We start from the raw sequence: 19,760 nt of genomic DNA on the forward strand, positions 1-19,760 counted from the left end.
GGTAGGGAGAGGGTAGCTAGTGAGAAGGGGGGGTAGGGACAGGGTAGATAGTGTGAGAAGGGAGGGTAGGGAGGGGGGTAGATAGTAAGAAAGTGTGAGAGGGGGGAGAGGGGGTAGATAGTGTGAGAAAGTGGGGATCTGATGGGGGAAAATGCTGTCCCCCCCCAGATTTTTAGGGGTTCCTACGCCCATGCCACCTTTGCCACAAGTCACTTTGTGAAATGCCCTGCTAGAGCTGTCCTGGTTCACCGTAAGTGCTATTATTGTGTTCTGGAAGTCTAACAGACAGATCACGATGGGCACAAAAATGGGCACAAATTCCCACAAAAACACTCCAACGTCGTGAGGAAAGCCTTCCCAGAAGAGTGGAGGCTGTTAAGGCTGCAACGGGGGACAACTCTATATTAATGCCCATGGATTTGGAATGGAATGCCCAACAAGCTCATATAGATGTGATGGGCAGGTGTCCACATACTTATTATATTATACTGGTATTATGTTATAATTTTTTTATTTTTTTCATAAAAAAATCAATAAAAAAATGCTTAACGTATACCATGATTACTAAAGGGTTAAATCACTTAACAGGTTATAAAATGCAATTTTCTTTATTTTCCCTATGATAGATTGTGTTACCTGCATAAGTTTGGTGTCGTGTCCTGTGTACACAACTATTCCCATTACCCACTGAGTGTTCCTTATCTGGGCACCTCTTAGTAAGATCTGGTCAGGTCCAACAGCAACAGGGCTAAAAGTAAATTTCCAAAATATATTAGAAAATACAGATATGTAAACAAAATATCTCAGAATAAGTTTATACTGCATTGTAAATAGGATATAGAACTATTTCACTGCTGGACTCATGTAATTATTTCATGCACCAAGTATCCTGAGGCACAAAGCAGACAATTAAACAGACGTCTCCTAAGATATTTAAAAAGCATTTATTTCCTAACGCTGATTACTTTCTTTAAATGTTTAATTAAAATTTGTTAATGAATAAACAGGTATTGATTTAAAAGCTATTGAATTTACAAAGTTCTCCACGAAAAATGTTGGTGGAGAAAGAAAGAAATATGTTCCTAGATATGAGAGATAGCGGAGAGTACGAGTTCAGCAATAACACTGCGTTAAAATTAAATATGCAATATTAACAGTAACTCCTGAAATACTGGCACAGAAGGAAAACGGCGCCTGCTCTTACATCCTATTAGGAGTTTGAGGGAGCTTAATACAGAAGATGAATCTTTTCTGTCTTCCTTGAGCTGAATGTAGCCAATTGTGATGTTTTTGTATTATTAATTATAGTTATTTTTAGGGATATAGTTTATAGATAAGCATTTATTGTTTATTATAGAATTTTCGCTTGAGAAAGGCCATCGTTATTTGACTTCATTACTGTAGACAACAGAAGTCTTTGGTGTGGATAGCCAGCAGATTCTGCAGCAATACGGGGGCCATAAGATTAAGGCATGTTAAGGTATACCGGTACGGAAAGCGAAGAGGGCCCTGCTCTTGCGAGCTTACAATCTATTAGTGAATACGTATACTGCTGCATCATAATCGCACTTTAAACATAGCTCTTATTGCAGTCAAGCCTGCATTGATCCATTGACCTATGTGTAGAAGCCATTCAAAAAGATGAAGCTGTAGGTTTCAGAGAAAGGGAGAAGACGTCACATGACTTGTTAGAAAATCAGTAAAAAAAAAAAAAAAAAAAGATCCATAGTATAACCAAAGTAAGGAAAGTACTTTTTGTGTGTTTTAGGGGTGTAATATTACCTGTTACTATCCAGTTGCAGGTTTCCAGTAAAATCATAAAGATGACGATTGGGGCCTTCGCACTCGATTCTTCCACTCATCTTCACCAGGTCCTCTTTAGACTGAAAATTTGCTGTTGCTGGTAAACCCTGCAAATCCCCAATCAAACAAACACGTGTTAAGGACAAGTTAAGGACTTGTATGTAGACTATATATATATATATATATATATATATGCACAGAAAAGAAAAATAATCACTACCATCAAACATTTCATCTCAAAACACTGATGAATGTACGCCGCTGGATTACCGTATTTGCTCGATTATAAGACAAGACCCTCGTCTTATAATCGGGGTCGTCTTATAATCAGACCTCAAATAGGTTTGACTATGAAACGACTAAGATCTAGATCCCCCGCAGCTGCAGGGGACCTGGATCCTCCTGTTATCCCCCCCAACTATTGGTGCTTCTGAGTCCTCGGTGTGCAGCCGGGGTAGCGTGTAGATGTCTACGCGATTCGCGTAGACAACTTACGCTGCAGCCGGAAGAAGGTGTGGCTAGCAGCGGGGGTTGTCTGCGTCCATTGCGTAGACCTTCCCCGGCTGTCAGAGATCAGAGTTCTCTCTGACAGTCGGGGAAGGTCTGCGCGATGGACGCAGTCAACCCCCGCTGCTAGCCACACCTCCTTCCGTCTGCAGCGTAAGTTGTCTACGCGAATCGCGTAGACATCTACATGCTGCCCCGGCTGCATGACAGGGGAGTCAGAAGCTCCATTAAGTTTGGAGGAGGGAGAGGGAGGGAGTGTTAAATGGGGGTTATAAGGCATTTCTGGAGGCAGAGTGCTCTGTGAAATGCCTTTTAACCCCCTTAATGCCACTCTGCCTCCAGAAATGCCTTTTTAACGCTCTATACGCCACTCTGCCTCCTGAAATGCCTTAAACCTCCCTATATGCCACTCTGCCCCATAATATGCCTTTTAACCCCCTTAATGCCAGAGTGGCATATAGGGGTATAAGGCATTTCTGGAGGCAGAGTGGCACATAGGAGGTCAAAAGGCATATCATGGGGCACAGTGGCATATAGGGTTAAAAGGCATATATGGGGCACAGTGGCATATAGGGGGTATAAGGCATTTCTGGGGCAGATGTGCATAACTGGGGGGGGGCAGGTTGGAAAATAGAAGGAAATAAAACCAAAATATTTTTCTCAATCATAGATTTTATTTAAAAAAATAGTTTACATGAATTAACATTTACTGGTAAAACTTTTTTCCTATAGGGTCGTCTTATATTAAGACTTTTTCTTTTTTTCCTAAATTAATATTCAGATTTGGGGGGTCATCTTATAATCAGGGTCATCTTATAATCGAACAAATACGGTATTTTGCTTTAATCTATGAATCGCTTTGTTTGATACTTCCCTTCTATTTCTCCATCTGATTAGTTATACAGTCTTGCCGCCTAGGCACTGCTTCCCCGGTTCTCTGGGTCAACACCCGACTCCTCCGGGTCGCAGGAGCGGGGTCTTGACAGGCCCATTCCCCACCCATTTCCCCTTTAAATTAGGGCGTTTCCTGTTATGTCGGCAGGACCGCCCCCGATGTCTACGGGACCACCTACCAACGTCAGCGGGACCGCCCAGACTTCAGTGGGCACTCTTGGCCGCATCCCGCAAGGGAAGGCTCCGGGTAACCGGAGCCCAGAAGTTCCCGGGTATGCAAATGAGGGACAGTCCCTCCTAAATAGGGACACTTAAGAGGTATGAGTATCCCCCATTGTAACTATTTCTTTTAAATAAAATGAAATTCAGGAATTAAAAAAAGGTAGAGTCTCCGTGCCATCTGAAACACCCCTGTCGGGTACACATACACACGGTGGGGCTTATGACTAGGAACGTGGTCTCTTTGGAGATTAGTTTTATTTTTTCATGAAACGTTTATAATGATCATTAAGCTCTTAGAGGTCACACTGTTCATAAAATGGTCTATCCTGGGCCTCCATTTCTCAAGCATAAGATAAATAAAGACTAGATATTGAGTAGTTCTCTTTCATGACCAAACTATAGCCTCCATTTGCAATAAAATAGCCCATTATGCTTATACACGTACTTAATCCCCCATCACGATCATCTAATTAATAATAGTCGTTTACCTGACGTATTTTTAAATTTGTTTCACCGTCAAGATTAGATGTTTCAATGTAACACATGGCTTGAGGTTCACTGGGAAAGGAAAAAGTAGAATAAAGTTTGAGTTAAAACATAAAATTAAAAGTATGGAGCTGCGTTTACTTTCACAATAAAAACATGGAGTCTCCTCATATAAAAAATTCTGAACACCTGACATCATTATTTCACTTCTGTGAGCTCACATATAATACTTTTATTCAAAGCAAAGGTTCGCTAGAAGTATAAATACTCCAAACCATCACTGCCATAGTAGAACTCAAGTTAAAAAAAAGAAGCATTATCACCATAGCAACCAAAGGGACTGTCCAATCAGAGGAACATCACATTGGTTGCTAGGGTTGCACTAAAACATATCTTTAAAAATACCCCATACAGAATCATGTTCTTGGTACACGTATTACCATAAAGTTAGTAAATAACGGCACTAGTGCCCCCCTATGCCGCTGGAATATCAGACATCTCTTTCCATAGTGAACGATACCATGTAATCCGGCCCAGACAGGTCACTGGGTCATACGGGCAAATGCCCGAGGAGAAGGGGGTGCCAATCAGCTGGCAATCAAAATATAAATATATATTTTATCAACATGCCATTCCCCGCCAGTAACTTTATTGAAAATTCATTAAAAAAATATTTTAAGTTACATTTATAGCTCAAAAATACATTTATTTCTGATGCCATTTCCATTATTATGAATGCACTTATTTTTCATCCAACCAAATAGAAAATGTACTTCCCGCTTGTAAGTTGTTAGAATTGGAAAAAAAGTCTAAGGATTTGGTGGTCTGGTGAGAATACGTAGGGGTCAGTTTGGAAGAGAATGCCAGGTGCATGCTGGGAGATAATTTAGCATGCCCCATATGATAATAAGTGCAAATATTAAAAATATCTTCAACCATCTGGAAGTACAATGTATAAAAATGTATTAATTAAAATTCATCTTCAGGGGTCTCTACTCTTGTGAGAAATGGATTTCTCCTTTCTAGTTGCCATTCTAGAAAGTTTTATTATTCCATTAGATTTTGTAATACAAAAGGCTTAATTTTCACCTACATGGAAGGTTATTTAACCGTAATTATGTCGCTGTTGTAATTGCATTCACATCCCACTGACCTAACATAAAATTAGTCCCAGTCACCTTTCCTGAGGACGTGCGATACAGAATACTGATTAATACGATGGTCCCACGATCACATTTATTAAATGCACACGCAGTAAAGTAAGAAACAATACATTATCTACACACAAAGCATACAATACACAACATCCCATCACAGCATGCGAACTGTCTGCGGTGAACTGATGTGACCTGCCTGCACTGCCACAGCCTCAAATTCTCAACACCTTCTTACCTTCTCAGGGGTTCTCAAGTCAGTTGGTTCAAGGTCCAGTTTTCTTCTACTGTCTACTGAGCTCATGTCTGCTCCTCATTGCTTCTTTTAGCATTTACCCCTTGTGTACATATACGTGGGAGCTTTCCAGTGTTGGTCCCCCAGAGGTCCATCTTTCTATTTGAGGTGGGAAGTAGAGGCTTAGGTGGTCATGTGTGGGGTGAACCTGGTTGACAATAGCCTTGGAAGGGGATAGCCAAACACTGCTCCTCTCCGTCTGGCGATGGATCTCTCTCTGAGAGGTTCTGCTAAACATCTCTGATTGCCAGAACCTCCGGGCCAAACCCACAGAGCTCCTAGGTATACTTGTGTATAAATTCAATTCCCTTGTAAGCTCTAGCAAGCAGGGCTTCCCATAAATTATGTGTCTGCTTAAATGCTCCAGTATCAAGCTCAGATCCACATTGTAGATTAAGCTAGTAATTCTGACATTAGTTGGCAGTGCTCCATGTCATAGTGATAAAGGCCACGCAGGCGGAAGATCACAGTCAGTTCACCTAAATCTATGTAACTACTTAGTCAACAACCGATTACAGCGCCTGACCTGGATGATAAAATGATCATATCAGCTGGAAGGTGCTGCCCATTGGTAACCTTCACAATGTCTCCAACTGCCACCTGCCAATTCAGGGGCAGCCAAGAAGCAAAACAAGAGGAAAGAGAGAAAGTACACATTGTCCAGAATAACATTAGAATAACATTTTTATATTAAGTAAAAGGAAGTTTTAGCAATTACACAATACAAACACATTTGTAATGCCATGATTAATACAACATGAAAATATGTAAATAGAGGAAGGAAGCTGGCATGGACAGCTCATAAGGAGCTCATAAGAAGGGGGTGCCAAAGACACCATCCCATGCGTTTGAAGGACTGTTGACTGGGTCAAGCTCCGCTTATGCCCGGTTCAGTGAGCTAAACCACAAGGCCTAACTCGGTCCTAGTCAATGCCATGCTACTAGCTGTACTACATATAACTACCCAATACAATAACATGAAATATAAATGTACTTGTTCATCAATCACATCATGGTGCCCAAGTATAGTATGCGTATTAAAGGATTCTGATGAGTCCATCTAGGCATTTGGTTGAAACAATGGGTAATATAAGGTGACATGGTCCACACATGTTACTCTTAAGTACTGAGCTGTCACATGCATGTATAAATTAATCATAATAAAGCCGCCTTCCTTATAGCAGTGACTCCCATTCTCAACCACCCATTTATTTCAGTACCAACATAAACATACGATCATAGTATGTGTCTGAGCATTCCTTCTGGAGTGATTAATTGTTTTAATTAAGGCAACATATTTAAGTAGCACCGCAGTTTCCATCTCCTTGTTCATCTGTGGTAAAAAAAGATTTAATTCACCCATAAAATCTTCAAATATTATTGACATTTCAAAATCAGCTTATTTAGTTTAAAGCATTTACACATATCTAGAATTAAACGCGTGTATTTACCTCCTTCCAAATCACATTCTGCCAAGTGCCTCCTCTTAGAACTGTCAAGAACAAAAATGTGTCAGTTCAGATACCGAATTTAGTTCCTATATAATCGTAATGCTTTCATCGGCAGGAGACGAGACAGACTAAAGGTTACTTGGAGAGCAGCGTCACCCACCTCAATTGGGTTAATATATATCGAGAGCAAACTCTCTTTCACAATAACATTAAACTACATCAATCCTGCCACCAATATTGTAATTTAAGTTTTCTTTTTCCTTGTGATATTCCACAGATACAACATGATACTGAACCATGATCTGTGCCCAAGCACTGGGAAAAATGTTACTCCTTCCCGTGGCTAAGATGAGGACTGGGATCCCTAGGGTCCACTCAGTCAACCTTCTTATTGAGGCAAAACTGGAGAAAAATCTTAATATAGATCTAATCAACCACCTGCTGACTTTTTAAGTAAACTCTTGAAAATTGACCTCCATACAAGGTGCTTCCTAGACCCCATCATATTTAAATCCAGCAAAAGTCCATTCCTTTTACTGTAACCCATCCAATATCACCTCTCCTTTATTGTGTGATCATTCTTCAATTATAAAGTGTAAGTAGGCCCTAGTTACAAAGAGTAATTCAGGAATAGAATTCTACAGTTGAAGCAACCTGGTAAGGCATTTCATTTGTTTTCGTGTTAAATGCTCAACTTTGCCCCAGAAATACCCTGAATAAATACAGTTAGTTGTATCTCAATGTGAAGGGTGGTGTAATGGGAACCAGGCGGACTAGCGGGAAGTCCCGGGCCGCCGTTGCTATGAAAGCAGGCTACAAAATGGGTTGCCGCTGCGGTTCTCGGAGTAAATGTGCTCCTCTGGGGATTACACAGAGAACATCGGCACCAGACTAATCTCATTACACATACAACAATGGCAAACACACAACAGAGGTTCAGGGATTAGGTAAGTAACACTTAAATGAAGACTAGACAGTGAGTCATTGTTAATACACAAAGAAATGGAAACAAGAGAGTGAACATAAAACACATTACAATTTAACCCTTAGAAGTTAAACGTAAAATTGCAATACCAATAATTTACATAAAATGGGGGGTCCAGAATCCATTACAGGTTGGGGCCCCACATATTAATTCAGCAGGCTGCTTAAGTCTGTCAGTGAATGAAACAGTTGTAGGGATACTAAAAGGGTACCATTCAGTAAGGGTCCTTATTTTAGCTACTGAGTTACAGATATTAACCCCTTAATGACAAAGCCTGTACATGTACGGGCTCAAAATAAATTGTTTTCAATGGGTTTAGGGACCGCCCATTGTCCTTAAGGGGTTAAAAGGCAGCACTGAAAATGTATAGATTTCTTTTTTAGGCTCTTGTAACCCCCCCAAAAAATACTTTTAATGCAGATTTTAGAACATGAGATTTCCTGCGTCACTCATTCTTACACGTTAATATCTCTGCATTGCGGATCATGTGTCTGATCACTTACGAACTGCAGTAAGTAAGTAACAACTGGGTAAAGTATTCCAACCGAAGTAGACATCATCAGATTTAACCTTTTGATTGCCACAAAAGCATTGACTGTTCAATTCTATTTGTAACTTAAAATTTGGCCAAAGAACCACATTCACGGTAAACAAGCACAAGTATAAAATAAATAAATGAAACCACTTACCTATAGTTTTCTTTTTGTTAACAGTATTGTCTGCCTTGTGTCTTTTCTGTGGATAGAGAAAACATATTGCACATCATATAAGACAATTATAGAAATCTTACAGAAAACAGTATATATTTGGAAATGGCTAAAAAAACCTCTTATTGTAAAGAATTTGCAGTCACATTGATTTCTTTGAGAATTTACAACGTTCATGATACAAGACAAGGCAAGGGATTGTGGGAGTTGTAGTTTATCAGGTTACAAGTATCTTAATGGTAATGCCTGCCTTAGAGTAAGTCATTTCCCTTTTGTTGTTGGGCTTTGTTTAGCATCTATCAGAAATGTCAAATAAAACCTAAAATCACCCACATGACATATATGCATCAGAAAGAAAGTAGAGACAGCTTAGTTTCTGACCTCCCCCGGGTTAGCCCCCCCATATTAAATTTTTTTACAAAAGATCATGGCATTTGTTAGATCATTGTTAGATCAGGTTTGATCAACTGTTTTTTTCGTTAGATCTACTCTAAAATAGGCAATATTAACAATCTTTTTCAGGGGGGGCTAACCCGTAGCCAGCCCCCCCTCAACAAAAATTTCAACAAAATGTTACTGATTATGATAGCTCTACGTTAGATCAGGTTTGATCAGACAAAATTTTTGTTAGATCTAGTCTAATTACTGAGATATTGCATATTTAATGAGGGGGGGCTGGCCCCCCCTCAACTGAAATTTGGATTTTTTTTAATGGATCTTGGTAGATATTCGTTAGATCAGGTTAGATCAACTGTTTTTTTCGTTAGATCTACCACGCAGGAGGCGGTATTCACAATCCTATTTTGTGTGCGGGGGATGGGTACACATACGGTCTGGCCCCCCCTCAACTGAAATTTTGATTTTTTTTTAATGGATCTTGGTAGATATTCGTTAGATCAGGTTAGATCAACAGTTTTTTTCGTTAGATCTATCACACAGGAGGCGATATTCACAATCCTATTTTGTGTGCGGGGGATGGGTATACATACGGTCTGGCCCCCCCTCAACTGAAATTTGGATTTTTTTTAATGGATCTTGGTAGATATTCGTTAGATCAGGTTAGATCAACAGTTTTTTTCGTTAGATCTACCACGCAGGAGGCGGTATTCACAATCCTATTTTGTGTGCGGGGGATGGGTACACATACGGTCTGGCCCCCCCTCAACTGAAATTTGGATTTTTTTTAATGGATCTTGGTAGATATTCGTTAGATCAGGTTAGATCAACAGTTTTTTTCGTTAGATCTACCACGCAGGAGGCGGTATTCACAATCCTATTTTGTGTGCGGGGGATGGGTACACATACGGTCTGGCCCCCCCTCAACTGAAATTTGGATTTTTTTTAATGGATCTTGGTAGATATTCGTTAGATCAGGTTAGATCAACTGTTTTTTTCGTTAGATCTACCACGCAGGAGGCGGTATTCACAATCCTATTTTGTGTGCGGGGGATGGGTACACATACGGTCTGGCCCCCCCTCAACTGAAATTTGGATTTTTTTTAATGGATCTTGGTAGATATTCGTTAGATCAGGTTAGATCAACTGTTTTTTTCGTTAGATCTATCACACAGGAGGCGATATTCACAATCCTATTTTGTGTGCGGGGGATGGGTATACATAGGGGCTGGCCCGCCCTCAACTGAAATTTGGATTTTTTTTAATGGATCTTGGTAGATATTCGTTAGATCAGGTTAGATCAACAGTTTTTTTCGTTAGATCTATCACACAGGAGGCGATATTCACAATCCTATTTTGTGTGCGGGTAATGGGTATACATAGGGGCTGGCCCCCCCTCAACTGAAATTTGGATTTTTTTTAATGGATCTTGGTAGATATTCGTTAGATCAGGTTAGATCAACAGTTTTTTTCGTTAGATCTACTACGCAGGAGGCGGTATTCACAATCCTATTTTGTGTGCGGGGGGATGGGTATACATACGGGCTGGCCCCCCCTCAACTGAAATTTGGAAAAACAATTATGGATTTTGGTAGATATTCGTTAGATCTGGTTAGATCAACAGTTTGTTTCGGTTGGAGGGACAACCCATATGTATTCCCATCCCCCCGCACACTATATAGGATTGTCAATACCCCCTCTTGTGTGATAGATCTAACAAAAAAAACAGTTGATCTAACCGGATCTAATGAATATCTACCAAAATACATGAAAAAAATTCCAAATTTCAGTTGAGGGGGGGCCAACCCGTATGTATACCCACCCCCCGCACAAAAAATAGGATTGTGAATACCGCCTCCTGCGTGGTAGATCTAACGAAAAAAACTATTGATCTTACCAGATCTAAAGAATATCTACCAAAATCCATTAAACAAATTCCAAATTTCAGTTGAGGGGGGGCCAACCCGTATGTATTGCCATCCCCCGCACACAAAATAGGATTGTGAATACAGCCTACTGGGTGATAGATCTAACGAAACAAACTGTTGATCTAACCAGATCTAACGAATATCTACCAAAATCCATAATTTTTTTTCCAAATTTCAGTTAAGGGGGGGCCAGCCCGTATGTATACCCATCCCCTGCACATAAAATAGGATTGTAATTACCGCCTCCTGTGTGATAGATCTAACGAAAAAAACAGTTGATCTAACCGGATCTAACGAATATCTACCAAAATCCATTAAAAAAAATCCAAATTTCAGTTGGGGGGGCCAACTCGTATGTATACCCATCCCCCGTACACAAAATAGGATTGTGAATACCGCCTCCTGCGTGGTAGATCTAACGAAAAAAACAGTTGATCTAACCGGATCTAACGAATATCTACCAAAATCCATTTAAAAAAATCCAAATTTCAGTTGAGGGGGGGCCAACCCGTATGTATTGCCATCCCCCACAAACAAAATAGGATTGTGAATACCGCCTCCTGCGTGATAGATCTAATGAAAAAAAAACAGTTGATCTAACCTGATCTAACGAATATCTACCAAGATCCATTAAAAAAAATCCAAATTTCAGTTGAGGGGGGGCCAGACCGTATGTGTACCCATCCCCCGCACACAAAATAGGATTGTGAATACCGCCTCCTGCGTGGTAGATCTAACGAAAAAAACTGTTGATCTAACCTGATCTAACGAATATCTACCAAGATCCATTAAAAAAAATCCAAATTTCAGTTGAGGGGGGGCCAGCCCCTATGTATACCCATCCCCCGCACACAAAATAGGATTGTGAATATCGCCTCCTGTGTGATAGATCTAACGAAAAAAACTGTTGATCTAACCTGATCTAACGAATATCTACCAAGATCCATTAAAAAAAATCCAAATTTCAGTTGAGGGGGGGCCAGCCCCTATGTATACCCATCCCCCGCACACAAAATAGGATTGTGAATACCGCCTCCTGTGTGATAGATCTAACGAAAAAAACAGTTGATCTAACCTGATCTAACGAATATCTACCAAGATCCATTAAAAAAAATCCAAATTTCAGTTGAGGGGGGGCCAGACCGTATGTGTACCCATCCCCCGCACACAAAATAGGATTGTGAATACCGCCTCCTGCGTGGTAGATCTAACGAAAAAAACTGTTGATCTAACCTGATCTAACGAATATCTACCAAGATCCATTAAAAAAAATCCAAATTTCAGTTGAGGGGGGGCCAGACCGTATGTATACCCATCCCCCGCACACAAAATAGGATTGTGAATATCGCCTCCTGTGTGATAGATCTAACGAAAAAAACTGTTGATCTAACCTGATCTAACGAATATCTACCAAGATCCATTAAAAAAAAATCTAAATTTCAGTTGAGGGGGGGCCAGACCGTATGTGTACCCATCCCCCGCACACAAAATAGGATTGTGAATACCGCCTCCTGCGTGGTAGATCTAACGAAAAAAACAGTTGATCTAACCTGATCTAACGAATATCTACCAAGATCCATTAAAAAAAATCCAAATTTCAGTTGAGGGGGGGCCAGCCCCCCCTCATTAAATATGCAATATCTCAGTAATTAGACTAGATCTAACAAAAATTTTGTCTGATCAAACCTGATCTAACGTAGAGCTATCATAATCAGTAACATTTTGTTGAAATTTTTGTTGAGGGGGGGCTGGCTACGGGTTAGCCCCCCCTGAAAAAGATTGTTAATATTGCCTATTTTAGAGTAGATCTAACGAAAAAAACAGTTGATCAAACCTGATCTAACAATGATCTAACAAATGCCATGATCTTTTGTAAAAAAATTTAATATGGGGGGGCTAACCCGGGGGAGGTAGTTTCTGTGATGGTTGCCACAGCAGCTATTTAAAACTTGACAACTATGAACATCTTTATATGGCTGGTGACTTCTATCCTACACAGATAACAAGAACTACATGAACAAAGTGTCAAGGTAAGTTAAATATGTATCCTTGCTTCACCCCTTAAGGACAATGGGCGGTCCCTAAACCCATTGAAAACAATGCATTTTGTCATTAAGGGGTTAAAAAGTGGTTGTTACTATTTCCCTAGAGGTCACTTACATAGTCTTCAATGATTTCTTTAATGCCGGCCACTGTGAGAATGAAAATTAAGGGCACCAAAGTGGTATATCTTCCCGTCGGAGAAACATCAGGAATTTGCTACAAAACAAAATCAGAATGGACATAAAATCGTACATTGCACACAAGTACATAGAAAATGCATCAAATTCACCAAAAAGGAAATATTCCACCATAAAACGTAGCCTTTACAGATTTGATTTTTTTTAAAAAGTCTAGCGTAACAAATAAAAGAAACAAAGGAAAAGGGGATCTTGGAAAGAAAGCCCAAACCATCGACTAACAGAATTTATTGGGAGGAATTCGGCATATATTATAAATCATCCCCCATCTAACTAGACCCCCTATTATTTATAGAACACCACCGAACTAGTAGGTTTAGTAGTACTAGGGGTGACATTTCTAATGCGGCATTTAGTTGTTAGGCAAGTGTTAAATTTATCAAACTAGGGAAACAGTAATATACAAGGTCAATCCGATGCCATGTAACATTACAAACAGAAGCTATACAGTTCTTCCCGTTTCTAAAATTCTCTAAATTTGCACAAAGCAAACATACGCTGCGATTCTAAAGCACGATTTGCATGTAACCAACTGTGAGCTTGGAAGAGTCCGCATGCAAATGATTTTAGACAATGGAAGCCATCTAATAAGGAAATAATTGCCAGAAATATAAATTATCCACAGCTAGTATAAATGCAAAAAAAAATACCACAATATATTTATTAATATGGTCTGGTTTGAAAACCACACTATATTGCTATATAATTTTCATTTATTTTATTCCTATTTTTTAAACCCTTACCTAACCCTAAACCTGACCTTAACTAGTTCCCCATTAACTAATATTTACCACACTAACTATCCAATATGCATAAAATAAATTACATGCACAAAAAAATTAACCATCTTATTGTCAGGTAAAAATATATTTTTTCTTTTGTTTTAATGGGTATTAGGACCAAGGAATACTGTTCACGTGATCACAGTGATAAGGAAAGAGACAGAGAACAGTAACAAACTGTTTTCCGTGGTCTCAAGACCCAGGTTTAAAATAAATAATTTTATTTTTAATTTTAACCTTTTTTTTATCTGTGCAAGTGATTGGTGGTCGCAGCGATCAAACGCAGGGAAATGCCGGGGATCTGCTGAAGGTTGAGTGCTCCGGTCAGCTGCAGTGGGATCATTTTTTAACATTTCGGCAGCTTAACAATTGGGGAAGGGGTAATGTTGGGAAATATTCAGATGGCTGCTCTCCTGGTATACACACAGGACGTAAGAAGCAGGGCATCACACTTTGGACTTACAGAAAGAAAAGGTATGGAGAAGCTTTCAATCTCGCTCTATTTAGTAAACAGGTAGTAACAGGACTGTTTAAAGTTTATAAGGTGAAATACTAGAGTTTAAATGCTCTGCACAGTTTGGTGAATGAGCCCCTGAAGCAGAGGGTTCAAGAGCCGTGGGCATGTACGATATATTACGTGATCACCTCCCTAAACAGGGGACTCGGTCAGTCCTCACGAAAGCGCAAGGATGGCTTCGTTTACCAGCATTTGTATCAATTATTGATGAGGAGTTAAAAGTAACTGTCATGAAAAGCAGGTTTCTTTGTACATTTAGGAAGCAGTTTAATTTCATCATGAAAGCTTTAAACAAACCATATGAACCGGCCGCATAAGAAGAAAATTCGTGTTTCATACTGGAAAATAGTACATTTTACTAAAACGTTATATAAATAACTTATTTAACCATTTACTAATACAAAGGGGAAAACCCATGTTTCCAAGCTTTGGTTCTCATTATCTTTTGCATCCGTGACACTTTTTTTTTCTTAGTAATTATGCCTTAGCTTTGCTCCCTATCTGCGTCAAAGGATTCCACATTTTTGCTAAATAAAATAACTGGATGTAGTTATGGTGCTAAAAGGTTATCACTGACACCGAAGTACATTTCACTGGAAGAAAAGAAAGGAGAAGCAATTCACTGGCTAAGGGAAAAAAATGAAAGAAGTAGTTAACCGGCTAGTGAATAAAAAGAAAAGAAAGAGAGAAAAAAAGAAAGAAAGAATAAAAAAAAACTGAGAAAAAACTATGATTTCTCAGTTTACAGCAATATTTGGAACATATTAATGCTGTTTAAAATGCTAATCATCGAAGACCTGCGGGTAAACATTTCTCATCCCACCATTGCCAGTGGAGATGTTCTGATTTGAAATGATTGAACAGGTTAAAGGGGATGCCCCATAGACATTTTTTAGTATTAAGCACAGTGCCGTATACAGTAACGATAAGTGGGTGACTTTCACTATTTAAACAACAACACGTTGAGCTGGTTCTTTAAAGCAAAGCCAGTGAAGCCATTTTCTCTATAGACTATCATTAGGCAGAACGATTAAGACTGAGCCATTCTAACGTATGCCGCAACGATCATAGTCATGGAGTCAGAGCCGGCCTTAGGTGTTCCGGCGCCCTGTGCGAACTACTCCTCTGGCGCCCCCCCTCACTACCCCCCCTCTGCCCCTTCAAACTACCCCCCCTCTGCCCCTTCAAACTACCCCCCGTGCCTTCAAAATACCCCCCTCTGCCCCTTCAAACTACCCCCCTCTGCCCCTTCGAACTACCCCCCCTACCCCTTCAAACTACCCCCTCTGCCCCTTCAAAATACCCCCCTCTGCCCCTTCAAACTACTCCCCTCTGCCCCTTCAAACTACCCCCCCTCTGCCCCTTCAAACTAAAAAAAACTTTATTTAACATGGAGGATGTTAAATAAAGTTAAAAAAACCAACAACAAAAAAAAACAACAATGTTTTCATTTAGGTGCAGAGGGGGCGGCAGCGGACCCCGCGGCGGCGGCGGCGCCCCCTGGAGTGTGGCGCCCTGTGCAGTCGCACAGGTCGCACACCCCAAAGGCCGGCCCTGCATGGAGTCATGGTGTTTGTCTGGAAGACTGGGCTGAGAGTTATAACACATCCACATGGACATTCCACAAACCTACTGATCTTAATTTTGAATGGACTATAGATATTTTTTTTACATACCTGTTCTTGTTTCTTTTTGTTCCACTGTTATTTCATATTGAAAATGTTTAATTATGGGATAGTATGTTGAAAAAAAAAATGATACGCCAATTCCCTGTTTACAGCAGGTAGGGTACAATATGTTCCGATTATATATTGTATTACGCATATATTTTTTTCATTTTACAATAAAGCTATATTTTATTGGAATCCCGAATCTCCGCCTTTGAAGTTATTTCCCTTGAAGTGATACACTTATTGCCTGCTATGTGCGCTTTGGTTTATGAACAGTCATTGTATCTGTGTCTGTCGTATATAGTATGGATTTTGGAAAATCTTAAGAGAGATTTTTTTAAATAATAAAAAAGTATGTTACCTGTAATAAGGCAATAAATAAAAAGAATGCATTGGCAGCTCTTCTGATCTGCTCATAGAGAAATCGAGGTAGGAAGGTTAACACGCTGTACTTGGCCGTGCTGTAGGAGAGGCAAAGAAGAAAGAAGAAAGGATAAGTTAACTGATTTAAAAAAAAATAATACATACAGTTTTTTAAAGGTTGAAAGGAAATGCTAATACACAAGGCTATTTTTATATTAAGACACTAAAATAGTCTGAAAGATAAACTCTGTCTCCAAAAGCCCAGTTTTTAATCAATAATTAAGTATATATATAAAATAAATATTAATATCAAAGTATACAATGTCTCAGTTGAGAGTATAAAAAAACAATAAGCAGTAAAAATGCTTCCACTTCCTATAGAATGTAGCTGCCCGGCCCCGGCCCCAATGCGTACCTAACCCTGCTGCCTAATCACATATACACAACCCTCCTGACGCTATAAAGAGCAGAAGACGGACAGCTCCAGGTAACCAGGTTTAGCAGATTGTGTGTAGTCCTCAAAAATAATGCAAGTAAAAACCTGAAAACCCAGAACCTTTATCCATTTTTTACTTGAAATAATGCTACGATAAAGAAATCATAGAAAACTGTTGATTAATGATGTCCCAAATGTCTTTGTATACTATAAACCATAAAAATGCAATACATTATATATATATATATATATATATATATATATATATATATGCAACAAGCTGATACTGTATGGTACTTTGCTTAGACATTTTATAGTCGTACATAAAGGGTATCATAAAACATATTAAAACATACACAGACATTTTATTTCATACATTAATGTCTCAGATCTGTCATTTTATACGTTCCTTTGAAGGTTTAATCACATAAAATTATTTTTGATTACTATAAAATCAATGTATCAGTGTCTGGTTTTGTGTCAATATAAATAAATCATTCATCATTGAGCACGGTAGGTGGAACTGCATCTTTAAAAATACATACAATCAAGGGACAAGAAAATGTATGGGTTCTTTTATGAACGTGTCAATAAACTATCCAATCTGTCAACTCCTTCTTATAATGATGTCTCCTATAAGCGCTTTTGACAGAGAAATATATTTGTTGTATCAGATCAACTGAGAACAGCCAGCATCGTTGCCGTTATCGTAGCCGAGCAGAGACGTAGCATAACCAGCGGCCACAAAACTAAAAAAGATCATTTCACGGGCAAATAAAACACTATTGTGTTGGGGCGCGCATTGTGGAAACTGAGAAGCTGTGCAGGAAAGCTGACAGGCAGATAAGGACCAGCAAACCCCACATAAAAGATAAAAAACTGTTACAAACAACAGCGCTCGTCACCCGTGGAAACCTCATCCACCCCGCATTATATTATCGCAGACAATGAAAATCCCGAATCAGCATGCATTATTAAAGCGGCTGTTCTCTGCCAAACGTAACATTTTTCTTAACCAAATGCAGCATTAAAAAGATCCTTCTTACCAAGCGCCGCCGAATGCCCAAAGCTCTCCGAGGAGTCGCTCTTTAACCCTTTAGGTGCCTAGGGTGGGGGCACAGTCTGATGGGTAATACGTTACCTGGGGAAACCTTATTAGTTTCAAGACAAGTAAATCTATTCATAGAAACCTGGTTTAATGCAGAGGGTGCATCCCATAAATGTAATGTTATTTCTCAATAAATTCAAAAATCCGCATGCTCAAAAGTTTGGGGTCGCTTGGCTACTTTCATGGAAAACAGTGACATTTCTAGCTGTAACATAATCGCAAAAGGGTTTTCTATCAATATGCCTTTTAAACATAAACTTGGATTAGTGAACACAACGTAGCATTAGAACACAGGAGTGATGGGAGTGATAAATGACCTCTGTACGCCTATGAAGATATTCCATTAAAATCAGTCGTTTCCAGCTACTATAGTCATTACAACATTAATAACGGCTGCGCTAGGATTTCTGATCCATTTCATGTTATTTTAGTGGACAAAATTCGATTTTCTTTCAAAAACATTTTAACCGCGGTGTTGGTGTGATGGTCAGGTGTCGACATACTTTTGGTTATAAGGTGTAAATAAAATTAAAAACTGTACCCATGAATACTGTGATACTGGAGAGAAGAGAGATCTCCCTTACATTCAGCTCATTGAGCAGCAAAGTAGTAAATAATTATACATTTATACAGATTTTTTTATAATTTGAGAAGTTAATTTATGTATGTAAAGTGCATGCTGGATTGTGTTTGTAATCTTAATGACGTGGTTTTATATTAGTGTTTTACTTGCTGCGCCACTAAAATTGAATAAAACATCTGATCTTTTTGTAAAGTGTTTTTCACACCTAATTATTAAATGTCCTAATTGCATTAAAGGTAATATTACAATCAATCATTAACCCAGTTATACTTTCTTATGAATGCGTCCAGAACCAGCAACCCAGAGACGGAGAGGTCATTCCCTGGCCCGTTTCCCCCTTGAAAGCTCTGCTGTTGCATAGATTTCTTTCTCCCCCATGTTCCCTGTAATGTATATCTCAGGTTCCTGGCACATTGTTTCCCTGCACCTTAGTGCAGTTAGTTAGTTGTTAAATTGTTCTAGTTAAGTCTTGTTAATCTTGTGTGATGTCATTTAATTGCATTATGATATGATTGAGACCCTTTGTTCTGTAGGTTAAAACCTGGCTGCTGTCTTGATGTTTCTGTGGATAAGTATGCTATATTCTATTCAATAAAATGTTCATTCTTGCTGTCCTCAACTGAAGGGAGTTGTCTACTTATTGGGTACACATAGCAGGGTTCCAAGGTGCGCATGCTGACTGGTGCTGGAAGTGATTTCGGGGGCAACAGGAGGATACATCTGGGTGATCTCTAGGCGTGACTACAGAACCCGTGACACAGTGCATGTCCATTACACAGAAGTCTATGAAGCTACATACACCGGAATGGCAATGAGGTTATCTAGACGGTCTGTGACACCAGAGAATGCATACTGTACATGTGCAGAAACTGTGAGCCTGTGCAGCGATGACAGTGATGCACTACCTCCCAGGCCCACCTGCCATCATTTATAGGGCTTTGCATGTGCAGAACAATTCATGTTCTTCAGATACAAATTACATAGCATTTTATCATTTTTGTTTGGAGAGTGTCTTATACTATTGAGTTAAATGCTTTCTAACCAGAACTTAGATCACTGGATTCCACCAGAACATTCTGACCCAGAAATCAGGAAACATGCAGATTCTAGCATCCATTTGTATTTCATAGAACCCGACAATTGAAAATATCCACTCTCTAATGGAGCATCTCAATATATTTTGAAATATGAAATATTTAATAGGAAAAGTCCCAGACGCTGAGCTTGATTAAC

The 19,760-nt window shown here is 39.3% G+C and overlaps 1 protein-coding gene across 2 annotated transcripts in view; it reads right to left on the bottom strand.

Moving 5' to 3' along the window:
• Nucleotides 1–19,760, bottom strand: part of LOC149288965 (phospholipid-transporting ATPase IB-like) — a 232,119-nt gene that overhangs the window by 203,451 nt on the left and 8,908 nt on the right. For both annotated transcript variants that reach the window (XM_089491122.1, XM_089491123.1), the window contains exons 2-9: nucleotides 16,399–16,498; nucleotides 12,989–13,087; nucleotides 8,487–8,532; nucleotides 6,813–6,853; nucleotides 5,888–5,961; nucleotides 3,915–3,984; nucleotides 1,783–1,910; nucleotides 637–748 (exon numbers count right to left, since the gene is read on the bottom strand). In XM_089491122.1, the coding sequence (XP_089347248.1) occupies nucleotides 637–748; nucleotides 1,783–1,910; nucleotides 3,915–3,984; nucleotides 5,888–5,961; nucleotides 6,813–6,853; nucleotides 8,487–8,532; nucleotides 12,989–13,087; nucleotides 16,399–16,498 (670 nt within the window). The remainder of the gene's footprint in view (nucleotides 1–636; nucleotides 749–1,782; nucleotides 1,911–3,914; nucleotides 3,985–5,887; nucleotides 5,962–6,812; nucleotides 6,854–8,486; nucleotides 8,533–12,988; nucleotides 13,088–16,398; nucleotides 16,499–19,760) is intronic.

The sequence above is a fragment of the Sceloporus occidentalis genome, unplaced genomic scaffold (assembly GCF_023333645.1).
Source record: "Sceloporus occidentalis isolate IW3139 unplaced genomic scaffold, rSceOcc1.0.p SCAF_49, whole genome shotgun sequence".
In the NCBI taxonomy this organism is placed as follows: Eukaryota; Metazoa; Chordata; class Lepidosauria; order Squamata; family Phrynosomatidae; genus Sceloporus; species Sceloporus occidentalis.